This window comes from Haliotis cracherodii, unplaced genomic scaffold (genome assembly GCF_022045235.1).
Source record: "Haliotis cracherodii isolate W230 unplaced genomic scaffold, xgHalCrac1.p SCAF_2, whole genome shotgun sequence".
NCBI lineage: Eukaryota > Metazoa > Mollusca > Gastropoda > Lepetellida > Haliotidae > Haliotis > Haliotis cracherodii.
The window spans coordinates 65,689,062-65,706,887 of record NW_027266275.1 but is presented as its reverse complement, the minus strand read 5'-3'; the positions used below and the strand labels follow the sequence as shown (position 1 = coordinate 65,706,887).

The window sequence follows — 17,826 nt, the reverse complement described above, 5'->3', positions numbered from 1 at the left end:
ATATTCCAACTATATAACAGCAGCCTGTAAATAATCGAGTATGGACCACACAATCCAGTGATTGATATTGCGAGCCACAATCCACACTGTTTGGGTACGTTGACTTGCCATCAAACACTTCACCAAGCATGACCAACCAATCCATTGTCGCTTCTTAAGGCCGGCATAGGTTGCTGGGGACCCAATAATATACAGTAGTGTGTTTGTCCCTCAAAAGTAAGGAGAACATGTTTGACAGTCACGTATATCTCATTAGAATCCAATCTTTTGCTTTAATTCACACGGGGCAGTCGGGTAGCCTAGTGGTTAACGCGTTTGCTCGTCACGCCGAAGACCTGTGTTCGAATCCCGACATGGGTACAATGTGTGAAGCCCATTTCTGCTGTCCCCTGCCGTGATATTGCTGGAATATTGCTAAAAGCAGCGTAAAACAAACTCACTCACTCACTCACTAATCCACACAGACAGGCAAGGTGTTGGAGTGAAGATGAGGGCCTAGCTTGGTGCTATATGACAATTGTAAGTCTGTGATAGATTATGGGATAGTCTTAAGGCTAGGATGGCTTTGTGCAAGTGGGTCCTGAGCTGAATCAGATTGTGCTGTTCCTTGTGCATTTACAATGTGACATATGTTATATTTTGGATAACACTTTCTGAAGTGAAGTACAGATTCTCGGACTCAACCCCCAAAAGTACGAGAATCTGTACTTTACTGAGAAAGTGTTATCCCAAATATAACGTTTGTTACATTTGACCACTTTCTCAATGGCATTGTGTGTTCATAGCTTTCGGCCATGGGAGCCGTGCCAATTTACACTTGTCACACAAAGTACGTGATCTAGACTACCAGTTGTCATTTTGTCATTTTGTGAAAGCCTCGGTGGCTGAGTGGGTTAGATTGCTGACTGTGTGCTAGCAGTTAGGTGCCTCACTATGGCTGTGTGAGTTTGAATCCCAGATGGGACTCAACCCCCAAAAGGACGAAAATCTGTACTTTACTGAGAAAGTGTTATCCCAAATATAATGTTTGTTACGTTTGACCACTTTCTCAATGGCATTGTGAGTTCATAGCTTTTGGCCATGGAAGCCATGCCACTTTACACTTGTCAGAGGGGTACACAAAGTACATGATCTAGACTACCAGTGGTCAGACTTTCATTTTGTGGAAGCCTCGGTGGCTGAGTGGGTTAGATCGCTGACTTTGTGTGCTAACGATTAGGTGCCTCACTCTGGCAGTGTGAGTTTGAATCCCAGACGGTACTCAACCCCAAAAAGTACGACAATCTGTACTTTACTGAGAAAGTGTTATCCCAAATTTAACATTTGTTACATTTGACCACTTTCTAATTGGCATTGAGTGTACACACTGATACAGTTCGCGTACTATATATTTGTTCATTCCAGACAAAGTCTCAAGGCTCACCCACAAATGAATAATGATATATATATATATACAAATCATTGACACCAGAAAATACATTAAAATACAATTGTATTACAATGCAGTATTATTTTATTTCCAATCTACCTGTGGAGGGAGGATTTGCATCATGATTCACAAAGGAGTGTCAGCTACTGCCGACAATAGTGTCCTACGAACATGGTCATGGTGAATACTGAGACAATGAAACGTCACATACAAGCTTCTCTACAACAACCATCCATTACTTGTAAAAAGTTCATAAAATAGTTATTGAACATGTTTAAAATGTAGACGTCCGTTGGTAATTGTCAATGTTATTTGCATGTAAATATGAGTCATAGAGTCAGTGATAACAGGGACCAATTTTTCTATAGAGAATCAGAGAAGAATAAAATATTATTTATTTCTTATTTCTTGGAAATAACCAGCATGATTGTTCAGTTATTGTCATCTTGGCAAGACTTTGGTTGTATGATGCACGCTGCTTTTAACAGTATTCCAGTTATATCATGACATTTCAGTTTAATGAGGGGGAAAAGCCCCAAGTGATGCAGGTCTCAGACGTTTACCACTTTGGTGAAACCCACGAGCACGGGAATGGTGCTGACAAACCTAGAAACATAATCGGGGCTAACCGGGATTCGAACCTACAACCATAGGTTTCTGGCGTGCGCAAGGGACTCAACTCTGCACAGCGAATCGCGGCGCCTTAGACGACTGGGCCACCCGTGCCCCCATATTGCATTTCTAAATCGTAGATCTAATTATGAAACAGAACCATATGATATATAATGAAATGGTTACATGTCGCTAGTTCCATGTTTAGACTGTCGCTTCTTGTGATACAGTAAGGCAAGTGGAAGTGTCAAGTGAGTGCTGAACTTAAAATGCCATCTCTTGGGAATGCCATGGCGATCAGGGGGTGACGTCCGTCGCGTCTGTCTCCTCGGGGGTGCCTTGGTCAGCAGTGTCTTTCATAGCCAAACGATACAGCTTCTTCCCAAGTGTCTCCAGGCGGTCTCTGTACTCAAGGTTCTGGAAATTACATCTGACATGAGAAGACAGCCTTCCAACCAAATATGATGTCCTTTATTCTGCTATTACAATCACGGCTTGTCCCGCAATAGGACGAGTTGGTCGCGAATGGGTTATAGTGCTGACACACTAAATAGGAACCCGTGAAGATTCCGGGATAGAATAGGTCTTCAGCAACCCATGCTTGCCGTAAGAGGCGACTATGCTTGTCGTAAGAGGCGAGTAACGGGATCAGGTGGTCGCTAACGTGGTTGATGCGTCGCATCGTATCCCAACTGCTCATGCTCATTATGTAAATCACTGGATTGTCTGGTCCAGACTCGATTATTTACAGACCGCCGTTATATAGCTGGAGTATTGCAGACTGCGGCGTTAAACAAACGTAACTTCTTTACCCATCTCTGAAAGGGACCTTGTAGCCATCTTTGATGCCTGGTTTCAGAACACTTAATCGCATCATGCAGAGGGGGAATTTTGAATTCAATCAGCAGATCCTGTAACGGCTAAAGGACTCCCTCATGAAATGAACAAATAACCTGGCTTCATATTTGGAAGATATCCTTGGAAGTTGTCCAATTTAGGTGAATACAATGTAGTAATGTCTATTTGATACACAAATACACTTACTCTATAGTTTCCCTTTGGCACACCTTCCAATCCGTACATGGCGCCGTAGCAGCACGCCGCTATCGTCCCCGTGCTGTCGCTGTCCCCGCCATGGAACACCCCCCTAGATGAACAAGTATCAGATACACGATCAATATTGATGCATACAGTAACAGGGAGGGAGTATGGTTACACGCCACTTTCAGCAAATATTCCAGAAATATCTCGACGGAATACGCCAGAAATGGGCTTCCATACATTCTACCCATGTGGGGAATCGAATCCGTGTTTTCGGCATCACGAGCAAACACATTAACCACGAGGCTACCTCACCTCATGTATCATAACAATCCCTACTGATACCAGCAGTAACTTCATAATCAATATTGATGCCGACAGTATCACCACAATCAATATTGATACCAGCAGTAACTTCATAATCAATATTGATGCCGACAGTATCACCACAATCAATATTGATACCAGCAATATCACCATAATCAATATTGATACCAGCAGTAACACCACAATCAATATTGATGCCGACAGTATCACCACAATCAATATTGATACAAGCAATATCACCACAATCAATATTGATACCCGCAGTAACATCACAATCAATATTGATGCCGACAGTATCACCACAATCAATATTGATGCCGACAGTATCACCACAATCAATATTGATGCCGACAGTATCACCACAATCAATATTGATGCCGACAGTATAACCACAATCAATATTGATACTAGCAATATCACCATAATCAATATTGATACCAGCAGTAACACCACAATCAATATTGATGCCGACAGTATCACCACAATCAATATTGATACCTGCAATATCACCATTATCAATATTGATACCAGAAGTAACACCACAATCAATATTGATGCCGACAGTATCACCACAATCAATATTGATACCAGCAATATCACCACAATCAATATTGATACCCGCAGTAACATCACAATCAATATTGATGCCGACAGTATCACCACAATCAATATTGATGCCAGCAGTAACATCACAATCAATATTGATGCCGACAGTATCAACACAATCAATATTGATGCCGACAGTATCACCACAATCAATATTGATGCCGACAGTATCACCACAATCAATATTGGTGCCGACAGTAACACCACAATCAATATTGATACCAGCAGTAACACCACAATCAATATTGATACCAGCAGTAACACCACAATCAATATTGATGCCGACAGTATCACCACAATCAATATTGGTGCCGACAGTAACACCACAATCAATATTGATACCAGCAGTAAACCACAATCAATATTGATACCAGCAGTAACACCACAATCAATATTGATGCCGACAGTATCACCACAATCAATATTGGTGCCGACAGTAACACCACAATCAATATTGATACCAGCAGTAACACCACAATCAATATTGGTGCCGACAGTATCACCACAATCAATATTGATACAAGCAATATCACCACAATCAATATTGGTGCCGACAGTATTACCACAATCAATATTGATGCCGACAGTAACACCACAAGCAATATTGATACCAACAGTATCACTATAATAAATATTGATATCAGCAGTATCACCACAATCAATATTGATACCAGCAATATCACCACATATTGATACCAAAAGTACCAAAATCAACATTTATACCAACAGTCACATCACAATTTATATTGAAAATTAGCCCTCATAGCAAACACAAACTCCATGTTTCAAGGAGGCCTACAGACCTATTTGGTTCTGACCAGAGGGAAGCCTGTCTTTACCAACCTCATACACAGCTCTTTCCAATCTTGCCCGGCCCCTAGGATGGCGTCATAGCTGAAGTGATTAGAAGGGTTCTGTTGGAGCATGTGAGATTGGATAATTAATAATATAATAAAGAGTAATATTTAGGGAAGAAATGATATCCTTGTGGAGTTTTATTGATTTAAAATGAATCCTGCAATCTGCATTGTTCAAAATGTTCCAGTTGACTTAAATCTTAATTTTCTTGTGTAAATACTCTGCCAAATTTAAATTGTAACAAATAACTAATAAATATATTAAACATATACCTATGCCCAGTATGGTCTCATACATTCTTATAAATGTAAAACTAACATAGGACTATGTTCAATGCATTACTAAACTTAATACAGTATAAGACGAGGAAGATCGGGGGTAGAAAAGGTCATTCTTGCCGTAAATGGCGACTCACGGGATCGGGTAGTCAGGCTCGCTGACTTAGTTGATGCATGTCATCGTTTCCCAATTGCGCGGATCGATGCTTGTGATGTCAATCACCGGATTGTCTGGTCCAGACTCGATAATTTACAGACCGCCGTCATATAGCTGTAATATTGCTGTGTGTGGCGTTAATCAACAACAATCAACAGGTTTTGTCATTGTGATCATCATTTTCGTTCATCGTTGTAAGTCAAGTGTTCACTGGTGATAACACTACACTCCTTACTGAAGGAATGTGTTTGTAAACATAGTCAACTCACGCAATAATAGTGGAGTCGTGTCCACAAGCCCCGCCCCACCCGCCAATACTGATGTGTTTGTAGTATGCATCCCTCACGTCAGCCTCATGATAATTGTCAGGGAAATGGGCATTTCCAGATGCAAGTTTCCGCAACTCGACGTAATCTTTCCATTGCTTCTCAAAGAATGGCCTGGAACAGATATATTCATGATTTAGGAAACGTCCTGTAACACATAACACTATCTACTTCAAGGTAATATACAAGAAACGAAACAGGAACAATGTCTTCAAAGAAAGTTAGTCGTGTCTACAATACCAGGCATTTTTATTTTCTTCAGGGTAGTGGTCGCTGTCCACGACATACTGCAAGGCTTGAGGTAGAACGTCCAGTAGTCCCTGTCCCCACTCTACCGGCGGCTTGCCTGGATGTAACAGTAAACAGCCTTCGTGGTATAATACGGAAAGTTTATTATCTGACTCACTACATTTAATACATTTAAGCATCATAATGTTAACATTGTGTTTGTTGGTTTGTGGAGAAATAAAAGCTGAATCTAATGTGCACCTAGTAATCTATGATTCAATAATGACATTATATTTTCTAATCAGTAATGATATGAGAATTAGTAAACATGGTAAAGAAACATAAATATACAGTAAACTACGGTTATAACGAACTCAAAGGGACCACTAATTTTAGTTCGTTGTAGCCGTGGTTCGTTATGTGCATATATACAGCATAACTACAGCAAATAGTCGGGACAAAAAAAGTAAGTTCGTTATATCCGTCAGTTCGTTATAAGCGTGTTCGTTATAACCGTAATTTACTGTATATTTGTTTATGTAAACTGAACGATAAAAGTAGTGCCACGACGCTGTAGCTCATTAAACATAAGTATGTCATTTTACATAAGTATGTTCTGCATAATATACTGAGAACTAGTTAACATATATGAAATAAGTAATTAAGTTTCAGCCACGGTTCCTTATCCTCCACGAGTAAAAGATATGACCCTCTTTTGTTTCCGTTTGGTAAATATCCTATATTAGGAATAGATATTGTATTATGCGAGGCTTTGGCGAGCATAATTCCTGTTTTGTATTCCACTATAGAATATTTACGATAAGAAAACACATTGGGGTAATACTATCTTTATCGCACAATGTCATTCTTAAAATAATGGATGCTTAAAATGCAATTTCACTCAATGAATTAACTTGAGAAACCGCGTATCTATTCAGCATTTGATTGGACCGCCCTTTTGTCATATAGTGCCAATGACGTATATATATTTGTGTCAACAGATGCAATCCGACAAGTTCATTCAAGTTAAGCCCCAGAAAATAATACGCATTTACCTTGGCTCTTGAAGAAATTAAAGTGTCACCATTGATGGGAACAGTATTGCTAAGTTTTAGCTTCATCGTCCCAGTGGTTTGAGGGGAGAAGATGTTTACACAGACTGACAACCAGGCCTTAGCGTAGTTCACTTGACTTGACAGGTGAGCAAAAAACATGTCGCCTTACCTTATAGGACCATTGGTAGCAGACAATGACCCCGTCCTACAAGACGATACTTTAACATAGACTAGTGACAGTCGTAACTCTAAGATGGTCGTATCTCTCATACTTTAACATAGACTTGTGACAGTCGTAACTCTAAGGTGGTCGTATCTCCCATACTTTAACATAGACTTGTGACAGTCGTAACTCTAAGGTGGTCGTATCTCCCATACTTTAACATAGACTTGTGACAGTCGTAACTCTAAGGTGGTCGTATCTTCCATTCTTTAACATAGACTTATGACAGTCGTAACTCTAAGGTGGTCGTATCTCCCATTCTTTAACCTAGACTTATGACAGTCGTAACTCTAAGGTGGTCGTATCTCCCATACTTTAACATAGACTTGTGACAGTCGTAACTCTAAGGTGGTCGTATCTCCCATACTTTAACATAGACTTGTGACAGTCGTAACTCTAAGGTGGTCGTATCTTCCATACGTTAACATAGACTTGTGACAGTCGTAACTCTAAGGTGGCCGTATCTTCCATACTTTAACATAGACTTGTGACAGTCGTAACTCTAAGGTGGTCGTATCTCCCATACTTTAACATAGACTTGTGACAGTCGTAACTCTAAGGTGGTCGTATCTTCCATTCTTTAACATAGACTTGTGACAGTCGTAACTCTAAGGTGGTCGTATCTCCCATACTTTAACATAGACTTGTGACAGTCGTAACTCTAAGGTGGTCGTATCTCCCATACTTTAACATAGACTTGTGACAGTCGTAACTCTAAGGTGGTCGTATCTCCCATACTTTAACATAGACTTGTGACAGTCGTAACTCTAAGGTGGTCGTATCTTCCATACGTTAACACAGACTTGTGACAGTCGTAACTCTAAGGTGGTCGTATCTCCCATACTTTAACATAGACTTGTGACAATCGTTTCGCTAAAATCGTTGTTTGGGACGGGTCCCAGGGGAGGTTGATTGTGATGAGAAATGTTTACCTTGAATACTGTAAGCTGCGAATAGGGCCGAAGTGAGGGCTCCCAGATAGCCAACAGGGTGATGGTGTGTCATTCTGCCACTATCAATGCTGACAGCGATCAGGTCGTTCAGGTCTTCAGGTCTAGAAGGATTTGAATATTTTGTAAAGTAGTTGCCATATACTGAAAACAAATTAAAATTCACACCAATCCAAGGTGAGGGCTCGATATGAATATTTGAAATAATACATGTCATTAACTCAGTCTGACTTTATCTGTCACCCAGTGACTGTAACAGCAGACTTAAGACGCACTGATAAATCATAATGCTGTTCTTTTTCAAGCCAGCAACAGATATTTCACGCCCGTTACCTAAGGTTCATGGAAAGTATGTTTCAAACATACACATGTTGATTTAAGTTTCCTCTTTCGGTTTATAAGTTAGACGAAACTCTTATAACTGCACTTATAGCTGCTACATACGCAGGGACAAACAATGATTAGCGCTTCAAATGTCGAAAGTATGTGTTAAAGTATGGGAGTTACGATCATCTTAGCGCTACGATCGCTTTGTGGAACAGGGCCCAGATCAGACGAAGCATGACCACCCGAACTACTGTCTTACGACCAGCGTGAGGTAATGGGATCCTATTCTGTAGCCCACCACCGTCGTACGACCAGCATGAGGTACAGGGGTCCTATTCTGTAGCCCACCACCGTCGTACGACCAGCATGAGGTACAGGGGTCCTATTCTCTATCCCATCACTGTGTTACGACCAGCATGAGGTACAGGGGTCCTATCCTGTATCCCATCCCTCTCTTACGACCAGCATAAGGTACAGGGGACATATTCTGTATCCACTCCTGTCTTACGACCAGCGTGAGATACAGGGGTCCTATTCTGTATCCACCCCTGTCTTACGACCAGCGTGAGGTAAAGGGGTCCTATTCTGTATCCCACCACTGTCTTACGACCAGCGCGAGTTACAGGGGTCCTATTCTGTATCCCGGCAACCGTCTTACGACAAGCGTGATACACAACAACCACGTATAATTTGTCAGATAACGTTGATAAAGGAAAGTGTTCTTCTGAAAACGCATTCATTTCAATTATTTCCATTCTTGTGACAATATCACCAAATCCAGTATTTTCACCCTCTGATCAATATGGATATACGCACGTTGTGCTACGCTAGTCACTTGGTGTAAAGATGAAGTCGATGAAGTCATTGGCATAAAAAGTCTGATGGAATATAGGTGAGCCTACAGCCCTCTTAGGGCCCGCGAAGATCCGGGCTTGAATTGGTCTTCAGCAACCCATGCTTGTCGTAAGAGGCGACTAACGGGATCGGTGGTCAGGTTCGCTGACTTGGCTGATGCATGCCATCGTGTCCCAGTTGCGTAGATCGATGTTCATGATGTCAATCACTAGATTGTCTGGTCAAGACTTGGTTATTTGCAGACCGCCATCATATAGATAGAATACTGCTAAGTGCGGCGTTAAACAACAAACAAACAAAAACGCAAACAGCCCTCTTACCTGGAGTATCTGAGGCCAATGCACATGGATCTCATGGCCGCTCCACATCCTCCGCTCCTGGGGACATAAGGCTATATAAATCAGCATCTCTGTGGGGCGATGGGGTTCGATACCAACTGTTACAATGTGTCTGTGTGTGTCCTCGTCGTAACATCACTGGACTATTGCTTACGGTGGCGTACAACTTCACTCACTCACCCATTCCTCATTGCGACAACCACCAAGTGACATAAACGCAAACCAAAGACGAGATAATATTTCTTCAAAAACAATGAATTTTTTTGATAAATTTGTTTTCACGGATTTCCTGTGTGTTGTTGAAACTATCTCCAAACTAGTATTACTGTAGTAAGTGGATATAATTCTGTACACTGATCTATATAAAACTAGATATTCGACGTTATAAGCGCCCATGGCGATAATTGCTAATTGGCTAGTGAACAATCCCAATTAGCACCCCTTCCGATCGATCAATGTACAAAAGATTTATTCATTCGTGTATAATACGCCCTCGCGTGTTAAATGCACCCTTAATTATGGGCAATTAAATTCTGGAAAAATATATCTGTCGTACATAAACATTTCAGGCTGTCAGCATAAACCACGAAATTTATCTTTCAACTCTGGGATTCGAACCACGACCAGCTGAACCCGCATCAGCCTTCTCTGAACTGAAGTACAAACTAAACAAAGGTGTTGAGGTGCTTTGGTCTGAAAAGCGCTACACTAACTTAGACGCCTTCCAATTGCTTCACGTACCAAATACTTCATGAGCTTTCTTATCCCAACTTAGCATAACTTTTAAACCATAGCAACACAGATAACATATACGTTTGAATATAATAAGACGTGTGATGATCTGACATATGTCATGTAGATCTCTCACTGACATGGCCGGAGTTCACAACTGACCCGTGAAGATCCGGGGTAGAATAGGTCTTCAGAACCCAAGCTTGCCGTGAAAGGCGACTATGCTTGTCGTAAAAGGCGACTAACGGGATCGGGTGGGCAGGCTCGATAACCTGGTTGATGCATGTCCTCGTATCCCAATTGCGTGGATCACTGTTCATGATGTCAATCATTGGATTGGTCCAGACTCGATTATTTACAGACCGCCGTCATAAAGCTGGACTATTGCTGAGCGGCGTTAAACAACAAACAAGCGTAACTCCTTTACCTATTGCTGAAAGGGACCTTGTAGCCATCTTTGATGCCTGGTTTCAGAATGCGGGTCGACGCCTTACAGGTCCCACCTGCAGTATAAGGTATATCATTAGTACTTAAACCTACATTCCCACAGATGAAAGCTAAATGGGCAAGGGTCCCGTTCCACAAAGCTAATTTAGCGCTAAGTCTGTGTTAAAGTGTGGGAGCTACGACTGTCTTAGCGCTAAGCCTGTGCGAATGTATGGGAGCTACGACCGTCTTAGCGCTAAGCCTGTGTTAAAGTATGGGTGATACGATCGTCTTAGCGCTAAGCCTGTGTTGAAGTATGAAATTGTATCTAACGAGAATGAGTGTGGTATTTTATTTATTACCCACGTTAAATATATATTTAAGTGTAAATACATAACAACTTTCGTTCGTTGACAGACCAAACTGAAACCGGTTGCAAAATCTGGTTGCGCATGAATATTGATATATGACCAAATATGGGCATTGTTGACATGTTTATGCATACGCATTAACAACATGCGCCTGCTGTTCTGTTTGCAAACAAACCAGCACCGACGCTCAAGATCCTTTTGGAAGAAAGTCTTCAACTTTTGGTAATTCAAGCGCCATGTTGTAAGTACGCAGGACACCGATAAGAAAATTTGAAATGTCACATTAGCGCCGCGCTTTGAATATCGGACCAACAGTCGGTCACACTGCCGGGGTCCTGTCTGTGCAATCAAAATGGTTCGGTTTCCTTGATCTATCAGCTGAATTTATATCATGTTCGTACCATTTTGGAAGAGGGATTTCAGACTGTTCGCCAAAGACATTCATGTTAACTGTACCACCCTTTACTGAAGACGTGAAAATCAACAAACTCAAGTCTGCTTGCATGTCAGTGACAGCTTCGAACGATCGAAGGGCAAGGTCGCCACCGGAATAAGAAAAGACAACCGCGATCCACTCACAGCGTTTTACGCTAGAGATAGGGAATGTTACTGTTCACATTTGGGATGTTTGGGGCCACAAAATCAGAAGTCAGGCACACTTCCACGGAGTTTTCGAATGATTTTTATCGGAACTGTGAACTTTAAGTGATCTGGTCGTGCTGTCGTGTTCGTTCATTCATGAACAACACCTACCGAAACAGCGCCACAAAATACGCTTCAAAGGGGACACCGATGGCACAACCGGATCATCCCAAGTAAGTCTAGATATCTGTCCAGATAGTTTAAACAGACTTCATTTCACCACGCTTATCCTTTTACGTTAAATCAAATTGAAAGTTGCGAAAATGGTCGGGTGCGTCACGCTCAAGGGACGCGCTCGATCGGCAGTCGTACATTGTAAATCGATTTATAGATCTAGCTCGATTATACGTCTGTAGGAGCTCTATGCATAACTTATATTGAATGCAAACCGAATTTGATGCGTGTGACTATCTTGTTTGGTTGAATAAAGTGTTTGTAAATATCTCTCGTTCTCATTAATTTCTTCAGTTCTGCCTTGTCTTGCGATTTTTTATGAATGAAAAAAGTAGTCCCGGTGTGACAGAGGTCACGGTTATCCAATCAAAACGAATAAAACAAGGTCAACCTTGTACGACACACGTGTGACGTACGGATTTAGTATCTTACCACCTGTATCTTCACCACGTGGGTAATAAACGATTTTATTATCCAAAACTGGCTCCCACAGGAGATATCGCTTGGTGAGATCAAGCGATATCTACACTGTAGATATTTCTGCAATGAAATTGCATCACAATGCTTTGCAGACTATTGTGACGGCATTGGTTACCATGACGTCACAATCAAATGACATCACCAATGGCCCTGCTACTGAAGCTGTTAGCAGTACTTTTTACACTGAAGACACTGCTGATTTCTGTCTACAAACTGAAAAAGTTGGAAGAATGATGTTGGATGATAATAAAATCTCACCCTCGTGTCTTTTGATATCAAATACTAGTATATCAACACTCGCCTCGGAGTTTTTCCACTTTTATCAACTTGTGTAGATATATTTGATATCAAAAGACACGGGTGAGATTCTCTTTGTCTTAGCGCTAAGCCTGTGTTGCAGTATGGGAAATTCGATCGTCTTAGCGCTAAGCCTGTGTTCAAGTATGGGAGCTACGGTCGCTTGAGCGCTAAGCCTGTGTTCAAGTGTGGGAGCTACGATCGCTTGAGCGCTAAGCCTATGTTGAAGTATGGGAGATACGATCGCTTGAGCGCTAAGCCTGTGTTCAAGTATGGGAAATTCGATCGTCTTAGCGCTAAGCCTGTGTTCAAGTATGGGAGCTACGGTCGCTTGAGCGCTAAGCCTGTGTTCAAGTGTGGGAGATACGATCGCTTGAGCGCTAAGCCTGTGTTGAAGTATAGGAGCTACGATCGCTTGAGCGCTAAGCCTATGTTCAAATATGGGAGCTACGGTCGCTTGAGTGCTAAGCCTAGGTTGAAGTATGGGAGATACGGTCGTCTTAGCGCTAAGCCTATGTTCAAGTATGGGAGTTACGATCGTCTTAGCGCTAAGCCTATGTTCAAGTATGGGAGCTACGATCGCTTGAGCGCTAGCCTATGTTGAAGTATAGGAGCTACGATCGCTTGAGCGCTAAGCCTGTGTTGAAGTATGGGAAATTCGATCGTCTTAGCGCTAAGCCTGTGTTCAAGTGTGGGAGCTACGATCGCTTGAGCGCTAAGCCTATGTTGAAGTATTGGAGATACGATCGCTTGAGCGCTAAGCCTGTGTTCAAGTATGGGAGATACGATCGCTTGAGCGCTAAGCCTATGTTGAAGTATGGGAGATACGGTCGCTTGAGCGCTAAGCCTATGTTCAAGTATGGGAGATACGATCGTCTTAGTGCTAAGCCTATGTTGAAGTATGGGAGCTACGGTCGCTTGAGCGCTAAGCCTGTGTTCAAGTATGGGAGCTACGATCGTCTTAGCGCTAAGCCTGTGTTCAAGTATGGGAGCTACGATCGTCTTTGCGCTAAGCCTGTGTTGAAGTATGGGAGCTACGGTCGCTTGAGCGCTAAGCCTGTGTTCAAGTATGGTTCAAGTATGGGAGCTACGATCGCTTGAGCGCTAAGCCTATGTTGAAGTATGGGAGCTACGATCGCTTGAGCGCTAAGCCTGTGTTCAAGTATGGGAGCTACGATCGTCTTAGCGCTTAGCCTGTGTTCAAGTATGGGAGCTACGGTCGCTTGAGCGCTAAGCCTGTGTTCAAGTATGGGAGCTACGATCGCTTTAACGCTAAGCCAATGTTGAAGTATAGGAGCTACGGTCGCTTGAGCGCTAAGCCTGTGTTCAAGTATGGGAGATTCGATCGTCTTAGTGATAAGCCTGTGTTGAAGTATGAGAGCTACGGTCGTCTTAGTGATAAGCCCGTGTTGAAGTATGGGAGATACGATCGTCATAGCGCTGAGATAGTTTTGTGGAATGGGACCTGGTATAAAAAAGAACAAACATGTACATTAACACTAATTTCACGAAGAGATTATTTACTCTTTAGTTAACGAGGACCTTTAGTTAGTGAGATTCGTTCAGCCTAACGCACCTGGCGCCCTGCCGGTCATGTCCTTCATACACTCTATGTACTGGCGGGCCATTTCGTGGTACAGCTCGATGCGGCCCTGCTCAGCTGCAGGGGACACCAGTGCTGCAATAAAACAGAATTTCCTGTTAAGTTTCAAGTGTGGGAGTGAGCTTGGTTTTACTTGCTTTTAACAAATTTCAAACACAGAAGAATGGGTTTCACATATTGCTACCAGCGTCAGGAATCTAGTCTGTGAACATACTTGTAATAAATTAGCATAAGCTTGTTTTAATTATTGAAACGTTGATTATTTACCCTGGGCAGAAGCCAGGTGATTATAACTATTTATAACTCACCTACTGAAACTCAGGCCACAAAAATAATAACACTCGCTCACTCACTCACTCACTCACTCACTCACTCACTCAGCCACCCGCCCGCCCACTCACCAACTCACTCACTCACTCACTAACTCACTCACTCAGCCACCCGCCCACTCACCCACCCACCCATTCACTCACTCACTCACTCACTAAGCCACCCACCCACCCCCCCACTCACTCACTCACCCATCCACACACCCACCCACCCACCCACTCACTCACTCACTCACTAACTCACTCACTCAGCCACCCACCAACTCACTCACTCACTCACTCACCCATCCACCCATTCACTCACTCACTCACTCACTCACCCACCCACCCATCCACCCACTCACTCACTCACTCACTCACTCACTCACTCACTCACTCACTCACTCACCCACCCACTCACTCAGCCACCCGCCCACTCACTCACTCACTCACTCACCCACCCACCCACTCACTCACTCACTCTAACAGTTTACCTTGGGCAGTAGCCAGGTGCATTACGGTGTCATCACTCACCGTCCAGCCGTGTCCTGAAAACACACGATAGATCCTATAGATATGACCTGATATCACAGTTACCCGGATGACTTCAGTGCACACTTATAAGTATGTATGGTTGCACGTGTGCCTAAGTTGAAGAAATCTTACTTTAAAATGTGTAAGAAAATATTTGTTTAAGAAAATATATGTGCACTTGACTATATCAATGCTATGGTAAGTTGTACAAAATAACAAATTATCATGACGTATGTACTTTTCTATTATGTAAATTTACATAATTAGGACAAACTTTATTCAAACCTCTACAACCAATTTTCCATTAGCTGATAATGTAATTAATTTGAATACGAGAGCAATGTGAAATACAACATAGAAATACCAACTGTTCACTTCGATCATTTCTAATCCTCCCAATCGTTCCAGTTCTTCGTGGATAAATCTTCCTTTTCGACAGAACTCCCATTCTGCATTCTTGTAGCCGAGAGCATCACCCGCGCCCGCCAGAAGCATGGCAGCCTTGTACCGCTTCAGCATGGCGGTGTCTGAAGTCACCATTTCTAAAAGAACGTTTAAGGTCTGTTGGAGTGAGGGAGCATTTCAGTTGTGAATATATCAGAGAGAGAGAGAGAGAGAGGGAGAGAGAGAGGGAGGGGGGAGCATTTCAGCCTGAATATATCTAAAACGTTTGTTGGAGAGAGAGCATTTCAGTTGTGAATATATCACACAGAGAGAGAGAGAGAGAGAGAGAGGGAGGGGGGGAGCATTTCAGCCTGAATATATCTAAAACGTTTGTTGAAGAGAGAGCATTTCAGTTGTGAATATATCACAGAGAGACAGAGAGAGAGGGAGAGAGCATTTCAGCCTGAATATATCCTAAAACGTGTGTTTGACAGAGAACATTTAAGTTGTGACTATATCAGAGAGAGGGAGAGAGAGAGAGAAGGAGAGAGCATTTCAGCCTGAATATATCCTAAAACGTTTGTTGGAGAGAGAGCATTTCAGTTGTGAATATATCACAGAGAGAGAGAGACACACAGAGAGACACAGAGAGCGAGAGAGAGAGAGAGAGAGCGAGAGGGAGAGAGCATTTCAGTCTGAATATATCCTAAAACGTTTGTTGGAGACATAGTATTTCAGTTGAGAATATATCAGAGAGAGAGAGAGAGAGCATTTCAGCCTGAATATATCCTAAAACGTGTGTTGGCAGGCTGGCAGTACATACACAACCCGGAACCACTGACAATGAACGCACTGTGGAAATACACCTTATGGCTATATATTTAATACTTTAATACGTTGTGTCCTAATGGTATATTCACGTCTGATAAATTCCTATGATCAAACTAAAGAACAACTACTAAGTAACACCGTAAAGAAAACACTTTACCTGTGAAATCCCAACACTCCGCTAGTTTACACTTCCCGGTTAGTCGACACCACACGCGATGCGTAAGCGGCTTAAACAGTGGTTCGTCGAATCACGGAGCAATTTAACCCGGCCATATAGGCCCATGGTCGATTATATTTACAAATTAGCCAACAGTATTTTTAGTGGCTGATTCATGTGAACGAAGAGGTATTTCGACACAGAGACGAGTCATGTGCAGTTTGTGTACATTAGTCAACACGACAGCGAGCTCTCCATTCAACGTTTCGAAACGCCGGCACTTGTCGGGGGCAGCATATTGTAATGTATTGACTATTTTATAATGGTCACACAAGCAGTGAATGAGAAGTGACTGTACACAAGCTCAGCTTGAATTAAGCCGAGTTTTGTAAGGGGTGTAAATTACTTTTATATTCGTTTAAGCATAGCATACTGGTAACTGCCGCTTCTACATCAGTATCGGTGGGCCTCGAAATGTCTTTATAACGATCGTCACGATATGGCTGAAATATTGCCGATGTGACGTAAAGCTTTAACTCACTCACTCACTCACTCTTTATAACGAACCTCCCTACATCCCTACTTGTTCATACTTAAAACACTTCCTTACTGTTAGACTGTTTTAGACTTTTTGTGGAATTTTACAAGAACTATTTAAAGCCTGTACTGACACTGTGTGAGTCGCCATGTCGTGATAGAGGTGGAATATGTGCTCTGCTGGTCTGTAGCGAGTGGATCAATACAATGATGCACACTGCAAGGCTCTTTCCATATCGTGGGCGTCCTTTACCAGCCGACCGCTTCCTTGGTCTAGTGGTAGAGCGTCAGCCCGTAGAGAGGAAGCTCCGGCGTTCGATCCCCAGCCGCGTCATACCAAAAGACGTAACAAGATGGTACTTGTTGTTACCCTGTCTGGCGCTCATCATTAGGGGCTAAAACAAGGACTGGTCGGCTCGGAGTCAGTATGCTGTGTCTGAGTAGGGTATTCATGTTAAACTGCGGCATGGTGTGCTAAAAATATCGTCATCAGTCCGGACTAGTGCAAGCAGCCAAACACACGTGCATGCACGTCGCTATATAAGTGCAATAATCTTGGACGCGACGTTAAACCCCATTTCACCTCACCTCACCTTTATCAGCCACTTGCACGTTTCGAGAACATGACTGTTGATAGGGATTGTAGGAAATAGCGAGTCCTGAACTAGGTTTCTCCTGTATTTTAGGTTTTCTCATCTAAGGTTATCTATTAAAAAATAATCTTCACGCGATCATTGTTA

General features: G+C 42.5%; 1 protein-coding gene and 1 pseudogene across 2 annotated transcripts; one reads left to right on the top strand and one right to left on the bottom strand.

Annotated features, from left to right (window-relative positions):
* Window positions 1-1,536: 1,536 nt before the first annotated feature.
* On the bottom strand, window positions 1,537-16,621 carry LOC139468375 (ADP-ribosylhydrolase ARH1-like). Of its 2 annotated transcripts, none has more exons than XM_071250301.1 (12): window positions 16,550-16,621; window positions 15,546-15,738; window positions 15,138-15,191; window positions 14,309-14,410; window positions 10,770-10,845; window positions 9,593-9,649; window positions 8,073-8,194; window positions 5,875-5,980; window positions 5,578-5,748; window positions 4,859-4,909; window positions 3,086-3,188; window positions 1,537-2,458 (listed from the first exon to the last, which is right to left on the bottom strand). In XM_071250301.1, the coding sequence occupies exons 2-12, from the start codon at window positions 15,715-15,717 to the stop codon at window positions 2,339-2,341; spliced, it is 1,134 nt and encodes a 377-aa protein (XP_071106402.1). In that variant the 5' UTR covers window positions 15,718-15,738; window positions 16,550-16,621; the 3' UTR covers window positions 1,537-2,338. The 2 variants fall into 2 exon arrangements, with proteins under 2 accessions (XP_071106402.1, XP_071106401.1); XM_071250300.1 differs by having other exon boundaries at window positions 15,546-15,719; window positions 16,550-16,614.
* LOC139469074 (uncharacterized) lies at window positions 12,552-14,267 on the top strand (annotated as a pseudogene).
* Window positions 16,622-17,826: the final 1,205 nt, after the last annotated feature.